General features: G+C 43.3%; 1 protein-coding gene across 1 annotated transcript in view; it reads left to right on the plus strand.

Annotated features, from left to right (window-relative positions):
* The window catches only part of LOC147302878 (protein NLRC3-like), a 238,239-nt gene that overhangs the window by 178,131 nt on the left and 45,575 nt on the right, over positions 1–14,533 (plus strand). Inside the window, exons 8-10 of the mRNA XM_086284402.1 lie at positions 1,959–2,135; positions 11,397–11,573; positions 13,681–13,857. Coding sequence (XP_086140528.1) covers positions 1,959–2,135; positions 11,397–11,573; positions 13,681–13,857 — 531 coding nt within the window. The remainder of the gene's footprint in view (positions 1–1,958; positions 2,136–11,396; positions 11,574–13,680; positions 13,858–14,533) is intronic.

Below are 14,533 nucleotides of genomic sequence, written 5' to 3' on the forward strand. Positions count from 1 at the left end.
TGACTGCAGCAGAACAATGTTCACATTTCAAACAGTGATACTCAACGTATGGCCCGCGGCCCACACGCGGCCTGCCCACCTTTCCTGATTCAGAGAGAGGGGACCCTGATTAACTGTGTAGCTTCTTCCTCACAGTTCTAAGTATCAGACACAACAATGAATAATCCACAGCTGACTGTCTTTAGCAGGTCAAAGGTCACGGCACACAGCAGACAGTCAGAAATATTCTAACTCTGATCATTTATCAGTTGTGACACTGTGAGACTTGATCAGAGGTGTGATCATCACAGCAGAGGCCTTTGTGTCAAAGTCACTGAGGATCAAACAGAAACACATGAAGCAGATTTTCCTCTTCTGGCTTTTTATAGCAGATAACCTTCAAAATATTCTGCAGTCGATCAAAAACTGAAGCAAACCATGAAGCAACATGTGAACATGAGCTGATGCTGCTGAAGTGAAGCAAAGTTACAGAGGTTTGATTACAGACACAGCTGAGAGTTTGTAATCTGTCATCATTTTAAAAAGTTTCCATGGAACAGCAGAAATGAGGCTTTACTGTCAGAGGCCGACAGCACTGAACACAACAGCAGACTGGTGGCTAATAAACAGTGAATGATGCAGAAACAGATGTTTGAAGCTGTTCTTGGAGTACACTGAGAGAGAGAGAGCTGTGCAGGCAGGAACAGCCAAAGTCAGAGAGAATTCATGAGCATATTGATCAAACGTGAAGCAGAGTTTGGATCTTCTTTTGCTGCTGCTTCACTCAGTTTTGGTTGGAGACAGATGAAACCTGCAGCTTCAGGATCTGTGAGCTGTCCACTTTCAGCCCCGACGGCGTGTCCGTGTACGTGCCGTCGAGTGAACGATCCACGCTCTGTGTTTCCATCTTTGTGTGTTTAGCTGCTCTCATTTACTGTTTTATCTGTTTGCTGCTTGTTGAAATAGTTTGTGAGCTTTAACCTGAGATTCTGGCAAAATACATTTATATTAAACATCGATTCAGGATTGAATGAATCAACATCGTTTTATTCAAATTAAAACCATTTAAATGGGAACATGAATTTTTTACAGCCGCCTCTAATGCTGGGTAATGTCAGCTGGTCCATGTGCAGCTGGCTGTGAGGCTCAGGGAGCGTCGACAAAGTGCAACACTGAAAGAACATCATCCATAAATATTGAGTAAGAACTGGACTCTCATACAGCGAGACTCAAATGCCTTTAAACATCAGCTTATCCTGCTGATCCAAGTCCAACACTGAGTTTGTAAAAACATGTTTGTCAATCATTTTGTTTGGTTTCTGAGGAAAAAGATTCAATAAGTTGCTGCTAATACACAACATTTCATCATATTTCCTCATAAGCCTCTTTTGTCTGACCATTTGATCCCATTTGAATTTGCAATAAAGGATCCACAGAGTTTGGTGACAATAATGACAGTAGATGTTTGTGTGAAAGTGCTGGAAGCAAATGAGTGTGTGATGTTCTTTCAGTGTTGCACTTTGTAGACGCTCCCTGAGCACTGGTCTCACAGCCAGCTGCACATAGAGACCAGTGTTGTTAGTCCAGGTCAGAAGATGACTTGTTGGAATGAAAATGAGCTTGTAGTTTGTCTGCTTTAATAATGTGACTGGAAAAAGGTGTTGGACTTCAAATATGTCCATTTCTGTCACACTTCACCTTTAAAAGTGAAGCCATGTGGTTCCTGGAAGGAAAAACACGACTTTTTCAAGTCTTTGTCCTGTTTTTATGAGAAATGTTCGACTTTAATGTGAAACATTCAGAGTTTTTTCTCTTGTTGTGTTTGTTTGAAGCTGCTTCCTGTTGGCTTCAGCTGTTTGGAGTTTCCATTTTCTAAACTTCTACATTCTGAACCTTCTTCAGCTCTGAACAGATGATGAAACACTGAATGATTTCAAGCACTTTGTCTAATAAACTTACATCTTTCATTCTTTATACAGATTGTGGCTCTGTGGTTTGTCAGAGATCAGCTGTGATTATCTGGCAGCAGCACTGAAGTCCAACCCCTCCCATCTGAGACAGCTGGACCTGAGCATCAACAACAAGCTGCAGGATCCAGGAGTGAAGCATCTGTGTGGTTTCCTGGAGAGTCCAGGATGTAAACTTGAAACTCTGGGGTCAGTCAGCATGTTTTAGTTGTGCTGAGATGAATATGATGTGAAAGTTGTGCTGACACTAAACTGCAGACATCAGGCTGATATTATACTGATCCACACTGAGGATCTTCATGGTAAAGTCTGTTTTCTTCTTCTCTGGTTTAGTCCATTGACTGCAGCAGAACAATGTTCACATTTCAAACAGTGATACTCAACGTATGGCCCGCGGCCCACACGCGGCCTGCCCACCTTTCCTGATTCAGAGAGAGGGGACCCTGATTAACTGTGTAGCTTCTTCCTCACAGTTCTAAGTATCAGACACAACAATGAATAATCCACAGCTGACTGTCTTTAGCAGGTCAAAGGTCACGGCACACAGCACTCTGTGAAACAGTTTGGAGCAGGAATTCTTGCACATTTACAAACTAACACTGCTGCACGGCATGCTGGGTAATGCTAGCTGCTCAAGTATGGGCGTGCTAACAGCTGTGAGGCTCCGTGGCTGCAGAACACTGAAGAAGAGAAAAGAGAGGTGGAGGATGAAGAAAAGAGGCGGAGATGAAGCAGAAGTTTAGTTCCAGAGAGAAGCTGTGTCTGTGTGGGCGGGGCTCAGACAGCTCCGCCCACTCAGTTTGTTCCCTCCTGATTCATCTGCATGTGTTCTGCTTCACACTGCTCACCTCCACCAAAGACTTCACAAACATCTTCTTTCTTTGAGTCCAGTTTGTCCCACAAACACTTCCAAATCTCCTCCTCTGAGATTCTGCAGCTTCTTGCAGTGTGACTCAGCTGACTTCTGACAGACCACAGACCGGCACAGCATCCACATGTGTCTCCTTTCAAACAGGCTCTTGATGTTTCCTCCCACATCATTCTGGCCTCTCAGTCTCCTTTGTTCTCCAGCTCTGTAGCTCCAGCTGGTGAAGCTTCAGTTTTCCATGTTGGTAACAGTAAACTACAGCCTCTGCTGTCAGCTGGGTAACTAAACAGAGCTGCAGCACGTCTCTGCGGTGGTGCTACATCCAGCCTGCAGACGGCCGTCTACATGTTGTAGTGGTTTACAGTCACCAGGGGGCGCTGTCCCAGCCATGCAGGCAGTGGGCTGCTCTGCTTGTGCTGTTGTTGGTGAAGCTGAAGTGAAAGCGAGAGTTAAAACACTGAACAGTGTCCACTGAGCTTCTCATGTTATTCTCATGCTCAAAGAAGTTTAACAGGAAGGACGACTCGTCCATCAGGCGTCCAGCTGTCCGTGACCGTGTCCACAGCAGAGTGTGACCGAGGCTTCATGCTAACACGCACACATGAAGCTAATACCACCACGAGCAGCTGCTCAGTGGATTTGGAGGACAAATGTCTGCAGCTTCTCACAGGCAGTATGCAGAATGTGGATCTCCACAAAGACTGTGGAGAGCTCGTCCCACACTCTAAATCCACACTTGTCTGCACAAAACTTCTCACACGTTCCCGTCACAAGTGTCTTCTAAGTGAAGCTACCAGGTTCAGGTCCAGCTTGTTTATCTGGAGCTGCAGGAGATGATCCATCCTCACAAAGCAACACAGACAGCAGATATGCAAACGCACAACACAACCAAAGGATTCTCTCTGCATGTCTGTGGCTGATGCTGCTGGAACGAAGCTGTTTGAAACCTTGTTGTTCTGCACTTTGGGACCAGAAGAGGAAACTGAAGCTCTGTGCAGAGGGTCCAATGGAAGCAGCCAAGCGCTGTAAGTGTCTGCTGTACAGGGATGCTGGTTCAGCTGTGGCTCAGTTTCACAGTGTGACTCAATAAAAGAATCAGAATCAGAATCAGAATCAGAATGGGTTTATTGCCAGATGTTGAGGTTTACAACATTAGGAATTTGCTGCGGTGCTTCAGTGCAGACAATAAGAATTAAAGTGCTATGTAGAAAGAAAGATATGTGCATGAGATATACATGAGATATATACATGAGTGCAGGTGGTGATCAGTGCCAGACATGAAATGATGCAGTGACACAGCGTAGGGTCATGTGTTAGTGGCGGGGACAGTCATGTGGTTATTGTTCATGTGTCCAACAGCAGAGGGGAAGAAACTGTTCTTATGGCGAGAGGTTCTGGTGCGAATGGACCGGAGCCTCCTGCCTGAGGGGAGCAGGTCAAACAGACTGTGTCCAGGGTGAGAAGGGTCAGCTGAGATCCGAGCTGCACGCCCCAGTGTCCTGAAGGTGTACAGGTCCTGCAGAGATGGGAGTCTGCAGCCAATCACCTTCTCAGCAGAGCGCACAACATGCTGCAGTCTCTGTTTGTCCCTGATAGTGGCTCCAGCGTACCACACGGTGATGGAGGAGGTGAGGATGGACTCGATGATTGCAGTGTAGAATTGCATCATCGTCCGTGTTGGCAGGTTGAATTTCTTCAGCTGCCTCAGGAAGTACATCCTCTGCTGGGCTTTCTTGATGACGGAGGTGATGGTGGGCTCCCACTTCAGGTCCTGGGTGATGGTGGTACCCAGGAAGCGGAATGAGTCCACAGAGGTGATGGGGGTGTCAGTCAGGATGATGGGGGGGAGTGGGGCTGTGTGCTTCCTGAAGTCCACAATAATCTCCACTGTCTTCTGGGCATTCAGCACCAGGTTGTTGTGGCTGCACCAAGACACCAGACGTTCAAAGCAGCAGGAAATCAAAGGTTGATGCTTTCATCAGTGTGGAAATAAGAAAGTTTCCTGTGACAGACGCTGGAGCTCTTTCACTCTCAGCTTCACAGTTTCAGCTTCAAACTTCTTCCAACATGTTTCTAACACGGCCACATTCCACCTTAATGGAGCTGATATCTTGTGCATCAGCACATTTTCTAAAGGCAGCGATCACATCTTTAGTTTTGGATGTTTAACTGCAGATTGTTTGTGTTTATAGCACATTAATTACAGCAGCAGCGTTGACCACAGTGCTGTACAAGAATCCAAAATAACGATTAAAATAACTCCTAATATTAATATCACACATCAAATATCAAATAACTCTCATGCTGTATTAAAAGCCAGTGAATACAAATGTGTTTTCAGAGCAGATTTACAGAGACTGACAGCAGGAGCTGGGGCTGTTCGATAGAACGATGTATATATGATGACCATATGAAAACGTCTATCGTTTCATATCACGCTCTTTGTTTCCTGCTTATGTGTTTGTGTTTTCCAGATAAAGCTTTCAAAATAAATCTGAAGATCCTGTTGAGAGTTTTCAAAATAAACACAATACATTACTGCAGTCGCTCGTTTATCGAGTTACGTTCTAAAAATAAGTCTCAGAATGAAGTAGCAGCTTTATGTTTTACAAGTATTATAGAAGTTTTAAGGCAGTTAAACCCTCACTGCACACTTTCTACACTTTTCTCAGACAGGCATGAACATTTTCACACTTTTCTCTCTTGTTTAAACAAAGTTCAAACCTTCATAGAAAAATAAGTTCATTATTAAAGAGTGAAAGCAAAGTGTTTCTGAAATGTGTCAAATCAGCCTTTGCTGGCATTAAATGAGCTTCTGTGTGAGGAGCACTCGTCCATGGCCTGGGCTCCTCGCTGTCAGGTAAAGTTTCATAAAGCTTTTGAGTTTTTCTGCAGATAATGTTGGTGTCCAGCACGATGTTCTTTTTCCTGCGGTCACTGAGCCACAAAGCCAAAGCTGACTCCATCCTTACGATGTTCTTGTTGTGGACAGTTACAACCTTTTTGCCTCCTTGTTGAAACTATGATGGTCAGCATCTTCCTCTGCCTTTGGCTGCTACCACAGGTGCAAAACGTCTCGTCATCATTGTTGTTTGTTGGGACAAAACGTACAAACATACAGTGCAGCACTGCAGAGTCACACTGCTGTAAATTTGAACACATTCTGTACTGTACAGGAGACACGGCACGAGATTGGCTGACAATGGTCTACAGCCAATCAGGACGCAGAACACAATGCGCTGTAAAAAACAAAAGCATGCAAAATTGCACAAAAAAGATCAGCGAAACAGCGAGGCCGCCAAAGGTGAACTGTGTTACAGCGAGGGACCAGCGTATATGTGGTTGTTGGGACGATAAATGTCTTTGAGCTTGTGTCAGAAGACGAGCTGCAGCTTTCTGGACCAGCTGCAGTCTTGCCAGGCAGGTCCCACTAACTCCAACATATAAGGAGTTACAATAATCCAGCTGGGACGTCATGAAAACGTGGATCGCCCGTTCAAGGTTTTTAAAAGATATAAATGATCTCACCTTAGATAAAAGCCTCAGTTTGAAGAAAGACCGCTGTACAACTGAGCTCAGCTGTTTTTCACATTGCCGTCAAATATAAGCCCCAAATGTAATAATGCGATTTAATAAAAGAGCTGAACCAGTCTAATAGAGCGCCCTTGATGCCGCCATGCTCCAATGGTGAGGTCAAGATGCTGTGGTCAACAGTGTCAAAGGCAGCGGTCAGATCCAAAAGCACAGCTGAGTCTCCTGATCAGTGGCTGATAAAAGATCATTAAGAACTTTCCAAAGTGCAGTTTCAGTGCTGTGAAGAGCTTTAAAACCAGACTGAAACCTTTACAACAGATTGCAGCTGAACAAATATAATCTTTTACAAAATCTTCGACAGGAAGGGAAGCTTTGAAATAGGCCTGAAGTTTGAGCAGACAGAGGATCCAGATCAGGTTTTTAGTACAGGCTGTACAACAGCATGTTTAAAACAGGCTGTACAACACCTGAACTAAGACTGCTGTTAAAAATCGCTAAGATGTCGGAACCGACAACCTTTAAAATCTTTTTAAACACGTGTTGGAACAACTTCATTTGGACAAGATGATGTCTTTATAGCATCACATCGTTCCTCCACCTGATCAAACCACACAGGCTCAAACTGATCAAAAACAGCTGAGCAGGTGAATATTTTAGCCCCGGTGCGATCTCGGGCGAGAGTATCGATGATGGCCAAAGGGCAGCGTCCAGCTCTACGGCCGCTGAAGAGCAGACTCAACAGACGCGCGTGATGTGGATCCTACTGCTCTAAAACTGGAGCTTCTTCAATCCATTAAAGAGGACATTAGTACGCTGTTAAAAGAAGAACTCAGAAATGCATTGAAAGAAGATTTTGACAATATAAGGGCTGACGTGCAAGGACTGAGAAATGAGATCGCTAACAGCATGGCGGCGACGTGCGGCGAAGTTGATGGAGTAAAGGTTACAGTGAAAGAAGCTGAGGATGGGCTGTCAATGTGGAGCGATGAGGTGACCACCCTGCAGTCTACAGTAGAGAGTATGAAGGAGGAGCTGTCTGACCTGAAGGATAAATGTGATGAAGGCAGGAAGCGAAGAGCTAACATCTACATCATAGGGATCCCAGAGGGCCTGGACTCGAGCTCCACCACGGCCGTATCCGTGCTACTACGTGAAGTGCTGGGTATGGATAAAGACGTTATTGTCGACCGCTCACACAGGAGCCCTATCCTGAGAAAGCCAGCTGGTAACCCGCACGCCGTCATAGCCGAGCGTCACTACTACCAGGATTGTGTGGCTACGCCGTGCCAGGGCCCAAGCCCCGCTTGAGTTTAACGGACAACCTATTGCAATATTACGACTGGGCAATATGACCCAAAGTTCATATCTCGATATTCTTTAGCTGGATGGCGATATACGATATATATCTCGATATTTTTAAAGCCAGAAAGTACGAACAAAAAGAGAGTTCTTAGTCAAAGCTGTGTCCCAAATCTCACACAGGCACATTTATTAACATACAGCGTAGATGTACATGAAACAATTACTCAGGAATAAATGATCAGCATTTATTAAATAATAATGCTCCATAAATAAAAGAAAACAATGTTGTGTTTGTGCATAACAAAAAGCTCACAATCGTGCAGTCAAAATGTAAACAGACGCTGAGCATAATAACAAGCAGCTGCTCTGTTCCCAGGTTCTACTGCGTGACTGACAGCCTGGAGTTTGAAACCCTCTTTGTAACCGTGTCTCTTACAGGTGCCATTTATGGTCCTTATACACACTCAATACAGTAATATTACGTTGAAGCAGAGTACGTATCACTCCGCGAGGCTCCTCGTAGCTGTAATGCTCCAACAATCCATCAAGCGGTGCGGCCTCGTAGCTGAGCAAAGTCGTACCAAAACATCTTTTGAAAGGTTTCTGAGCGCCGTGTAGCACATAAAATCGGTTCGAGGTCAGTAAGCACAACCAGAATTCATCCATAAGGCGCACTGTCGATTTATGAGAAAATTACAGGATTTTAAGTGCAGAAAACATAGTTTATGGTTTTCCTTTGATCTTAGCAAATATCTACGCCTCTAATTGGGACGATCACAGATTTTTCACTAATGTCTTTGCGCGGCTCCCCAATATGTCATCACACAATATCATCTTTGAGGGAGACCTAAACTGCTCATTATCTGCTATGGACCACAGTTCACACAAAAGTACACTTAGTCTAAAGTCATCATGCGTCATTCAGAGCTTTCTTGATAATTATGGGCTGGCTGATGTATGGAGATTTCATAATCCTGCTTCACGTCAATACTCTTTTTTTTCTAATGTCCATAAAACATATATTTGTATAGAAAAACGTCTCCCTTTAGTTACAGAATGTGATTATAAGACTCTGGTTGTCATGGTCCTGGGCCATGTTGGCCCAGTGTTCTTAGTTTTCTTGTATGTTTGTATTTTGTTCCCTGTTTAGGCTCTGTTTCCTGAGTTGCCCTGTTGTGTTGTTCCCTGAGTGCTTTCCCTTTGTGACTCTCACCCCCTGTGTGCCCCTCTGTGTATTCATGAGCCCTCGTCCCCTTTCGTGTTTATTCCGTGTCTCCCCTGCCCGTTATGTTGGTGTTCTCCCCGTGCTCTCTCTCCTCCTGTCTGAACCTCTGTACTTCCTGTTTCACCTCTACCGTCAGTGTTGTGTTCACTCCTGCCATGTCCCGTGATTATTATCAGTGTCACCTGTGTTCCCCGTGTGCTCCCACTTCCCTCATTAACCCTCTGTGTATTTATGTCTGCGTCTCCCTCAGTTCTGTGTCGCGTTCTCCCTCATGTTGTGTGGATCTCCCTGTGTCTCTCTGCGTATGTTAGTTTACTTTTCCCAGTTTAGTTTTGTATTTCCTATGTTCTGCCATTCCAGCATTAAAGCTGTGATTTTGAGTTCATCCCCGTGTCTGTGAGTTTTGCGTTTGGGTCCTCCTCCTGCCTGCCACACAGCGAATCATGACACTGGTGATTTCTCCTCTTGTTTTTTCAATGTGTATTCCTGATGCCTGCTCCAACTATCAGCCATGGAGATTCAACTCAGTGTTGTTAGCAGATGAAGAGTTTGTCAGTTACAAAAGGTCTCAAAGACATTTTTTTTCTATCAATCAGACCCCAGAGATGTCATCATCAGTCATTTGGGAATCTCTAAAAGCATCTGAGAGGCCAAATCATTTCATTTTGTGCCAAACAGAATAAAATAGGGACCGAGCGCCTCTCTCAGTTAGCTGATGAAATGACTAAACTACATACTGTGTACAGCCACTCTCCTGAGCCTGTATTATATACACAGCGGTTACAATGACAAACTGAATACAATCTCATATCTACAAAACAGGCTGAGTCAAAGTTGCAGCTACGCTTATGAACATGGAGGAAAAACAGGCGAGTTATCAGCTCACCAGCTACAACTAAGAACAGCTAACCAACTATCCTTGAGATCTACAATGACCAGGGAATAAGGTCTACAGACAACCAAACTATCCTTGAGATCCACAATGATTTCAATAAGGTGTTTGATATTCCCTCCTTGGGAGAAGATGCGATCGCTAGTCTGGAGGAACCTGTCTCTAATGTTGAAATTGAAACGGCCGTACGGAGCATGCAGTCTGGAAAATCTGCTGCCCCGACGGGTATCCATCTGATTTTTTCATAAAGTTTTCTGACCGACTGAATTCACTGTTAAAATTAACTTTTGAAGAATCCTTCCTCTCACAGTCGTTGCCTCCAACAATGCATCAAGCAGTGATGTGTTTAATTGTAAAACAGGAAAAAGACCATTTAGATTGTCGTTCATGTCGTTTAATATCTTTGTTCAACACAGACACCAAGATCCTGGCTCAAGTGTTGGCCCGTCACTTACACAAGTATTTGTCCTCCATTATTTCACCAGACGGGCTTTATTAGGCACTCTTTTTTGAACATTAGAGCTCTATTAAATATCATTTATACCCATGTTAAAGGTGATACATTGGAAACTGTCATTTGGCTTGACACAGAAAAGGCGTTGGATCGGGTGAGATGGGATTTTTTTTTATACGCTTAAAAAATGTGGCTTTAATTTTGTATCTTGGATGAAAGTATTGTATTGCTCCCCTCTAACAGCCGTCCAGACTAACAATAATCTGCTCCCCAGGACAGGGATGCCCTCTGTCTCCTTTTTGCCATTGAACCGCTAGCTGTTGCTCTGAGACAATGTGTTGGTGTTGAGGGAAAACATCGAGGGGGTATCGAACATGAAGTCTCTCTTTATGCCGACGACAGGATTTTATTTATTTCCAACCCATCGAACAGCCTCCGCAAACTTTTGGATAGACTTACAATAATAATAATAATACATTTTATTTATAGGCGCTTTTAAGAGCCTCAAGGTCACCTTAATGCATACTTAAGGAATTTGGGACAATTTCTGGATATAAAGTGAATTTTGGGAAGAGCGAGGAAAAGTCTATCTGTACGACAACTGGGGAGTTTTGTGTATTTTAGCCCCTTTTAAACCCAGCTATAACAAGTTTAAGTACTCGGGCATCTGGGTGACAAGAAAACCACAAAGACTTGTATAAAACTATCTTCCTTTATTGTCGAAGCTTAAAGAGGATTTTGGAAAATGTGAGTTTTGCCCCTTTATATTTATGGTGGGGATGCAGAACAAGGAGCAAAGATGAATGTGATGCTGAATCAGCAGAAGACTTGGACTCATTTGATTCCAGCTTTGATATCATTGATTTCAATATGTCCATTTCTGTCACACTTCACCTTTAAAAGTGAAGCCATGTGGTTCCTGGAAGGAAAAACACGACTTTTTCAAGTCTTCGTCCTGTTTTTATGAGAAATGTACGACTTTAATGTGAAACATTCAGAGTTTTTTCTCTTGTTGTGTTTGTTTGAAGCTGCTTCCTGTTGGCTTCAGCTGTTTGGAGTTTCCATTTTCTAAACTTCTACATTCTGAACCTTCTTCAGCTCTGAACAGATGATGAAACACTGAATGATTTCAAGCACTTTGTCTAATAAACTTACATCTTTCATTCTTTATACAGATTGTGGAGCTGTGGTTTGTCAGAGATCAGCTGTGATTATCTGGCAGCAGCACTGAAGTCCAACCCCTCCCATCTGAGACAGCTGGACCTGAGCTCCAACTACAACCTGAAGGATCCAGGAGTGAAGCATCTGTGTGGTTTCCTGGAGAGTCCAGGATGTAAACTTGAAACTCTGAGGTCAGTCAGCATGTTTTAGTTGTGCTGAGATGAATATGATGTGAAAGTTGTGCTGACACTAAACTGCAGACATCAGGCTGATATTATACTGATCCACACTGAGGATCTTCATGGTAAAGTCTGTTTTCTTCTTCTCTGGTTTAGTCCATTGACTGCAGCAGAACAATGTTCGCATTTCAAACAGTGATACTCAACGTATGGCCCGCGGCCCACACGCGGCCTGCCCACCTTTCCTGATTCAGAGAGAGGGGACCCTGATTAACTGTGTAGCTTCTTCCTCACAGTTCTAAGTATCAGACACAACAATGAATAATCCACAGCTGACTGTCTTTAGCAGGTCAAAGGTCACGGCACACAGCAGACAGTCAGAAATATTCTAACTCTGATTATTTATCAGTTGTGACACTGTGAGACTTGATCAGAGGTGTGATCATCACAGCAGAGGCCTTTGTGTCAAAGTCACTGAGGATCAAACAGAAACACATGAAGCAGATTTTCCTCTTCTGGCTTTTTATAGCAGATAACCTTCAAAATATTCTGCAGTCGATCAAAAACTGAAGCAAACCATGAAGCAACATGTGAACATGAGCTGATGCTGCTGAAGTGAAGCAAAGTTACAGAGGTTTGATTACAGACACAGCTGAGAGTTTGTAATCTGTCATCATTTTAAAAAGTTTCCATGGAACAGCAGAAATGAGGCTTTACTGTCAGAGGCCGACAGCACTGAACACAACAGCAGACTGGTGGCTAATAAACAGTGAATGATGCAGAAACAGATGTTTGAAGCTGTTCTTGGAGTACACTGAGAGAGAGAGAGCTGTGCAGGCAGGAACAGCCAAAGTCAGAGAGAATTCATGAGCATGTTTATCAAACGTGAAGCAGAGTTTGGATCTTCTTTTGCTGCTGCTTCACTCAGTTTTGGTTGGAGACAGATGAAACCTGCAGCTTCAGGATCTGTGAGCTGTCCACTTTCAGCCCCGACGGCGTGTCCGTGTACGTGCCGTCGAGTGAACGATCCACGCTCTGTGTTTCCATCTTTGTGTGTTTAGCTGCTCTCATTTACTGTTTTATCTGTTTGCTGCTTGTTGAAATAGTTTGTGAGCTTTAACCTGAGATTCTGGCAAAATACATTTATATTAAACATCGATTCAGGATTGAATGAATCAACATCGTTTTATTCAAATTAAAACCATTTAAATGGGAACATGAATTTTTTACAGCCGCCTCTAATGCTGGGTAATGTCAGCTGGTCCATGTGCAGCTGGCTGTGAGGCTCAGGGAGCGTCTACAAAGTGCAACACTGAAAGAACATCATCCATAAATATTGAGTAATAACTGGACTCTCATACAGCGAGACTCAAATGCCTTTAAACATCAGCTTATCCTGCTGATCCAAGTCCAACACTGAGTTTGTAAAAACATGTTTGTCAATCATTTTGTTTGGTTTCTGAGGAAAAAGATTCAATAAGTTGCTGCTAATACACAACATTTCATCATATTTCCTCATAAGCCTCTTTTGTCTGACCATTTGATCCCATTTGAATTTGCAATAAAGGATCCACAGAGTTTGGTGACAATAATGACAGTAGATGTTTGTGTGAAAGTGCTGGAAGCAAATGAGTGTGTGATGTTCTTTCAGTGTTGCACTTTGTAGACGCTCCCTGAGCACTGGTCTCACAGCCAGCTGCACATAGAGACCAGTGTTGTTAGTCCAGGTCAGAAGATGACTTGTTGGAATGAAAATGAGCTTGTAGTTTGTCTGCTTTAATAATGTGACTGGAAAAAGGTGTTGGACTTCAAATATGTCCATTTCTGTCACACTTCACCTTTAAAAGTGAAGCCATGTGGTTCCTGGAAGGAAAAACACGACTTTTTCAAGTCTTTGTCCTGTTTTTATGAGAAATGTACGACTTTAATGTGAAACATTCAGAGTTTTTTCTCTTGTTGTGTTTGTTTGAAGCTGCTTCCTGTTGGCTTCAGCTGTTTGGAGTTTCCATTTTCTAAACTTCTACATTCTGAACCTTCTTCAGCTCTGAACAGATGATGAAACACTGAATGATTTCAAGCACTTTGTCTAATAAACTTACATCTTTCATTCTTTATACAGATTGTGGAACTGTGGTTTGTCAGAGATCAGCTGTGATTATCTGGCAGCAGCACTGAAGTCCAACCCCTCCCATCTGAGACAGCTGGACCTGAGCTTCAACAACAAGCTGCAGGATCCAGGAGTGAAGCATCTGTGTGGTTTCCTGGAGAGTCCAGGATGTAAACTTGAAACTCTGGGGTCAGTCAGCATGTTTTAGTTGTGCTGAGATGAATATGATGTGAAAGTTGTGCTGACACTAAACTGCAGACATCAGGCTGATATTATACTGATCCACACTGAGGATCTTCATGGTAAAGTCTGTTTTCTTCTTCTCTGGTTTAGTCCATTGACTGCAGCAGAACAATGTTCACATTTCAAACCTTCAAAGAAGAAGAAAAATCCTCCACTGGAAAATTCACTGTGAAACTCTCAAACTCTTCATTGCACCTTAAAGTCTGTCTGACACTGAAATCCAAAGCAAAATGTGCGTTTGCTTTACAGACAGCAGTCCAACACAAACATACACACATCATCCAAAACACAGTCCAACATCCAAATCTCCTCCACTGCCAGCATGAATGATGGGAAAGAGAAGGAGGAACACTCTGACATTCAGGGTTAGAATGAGTTTCATCAAGCAGACTGTGAAGATCAAAGCTGCATTAGAAAGCTTACATGAATGAATGAGTGGACAGAAGTGGACAGAGATCATCTGAAGCACTTCAAAGGCTTTAAATCAGCACATTTCTCTTTATTCTTTATCAACTCTGTTAGTTTCTCTCAGTTTTCTGTGGAATGAAGCTAACAGCAGGCTAATAAGATGCTGACCAATAGGTTTCTATTAAAGGTTGTAATTTGTATATGAAAAAGTGCT

The sequence above is a fragment of the Aulonocara sp. 'chitande type north' Nkhata Bay genome, linkage group LG23, assembly GCF_057382095.1.
Source record: "Aulonocara sp. 'chitande type north' Nkhata Bay isolate Kocher_YH1m ecotype deep benthic linkage group LG23, A_spYH_male_GT1.1, whole genome shotgun sequence".
NCBI classification, from domain to species: domain Eukaryota; kingdom Metazoa; phylum Chordata; class Actinopteri; order Cichliformes; family Cichlidae; genus Aulonocara; species Aulonocara sp. 'chitande type north' Nkhata Bay.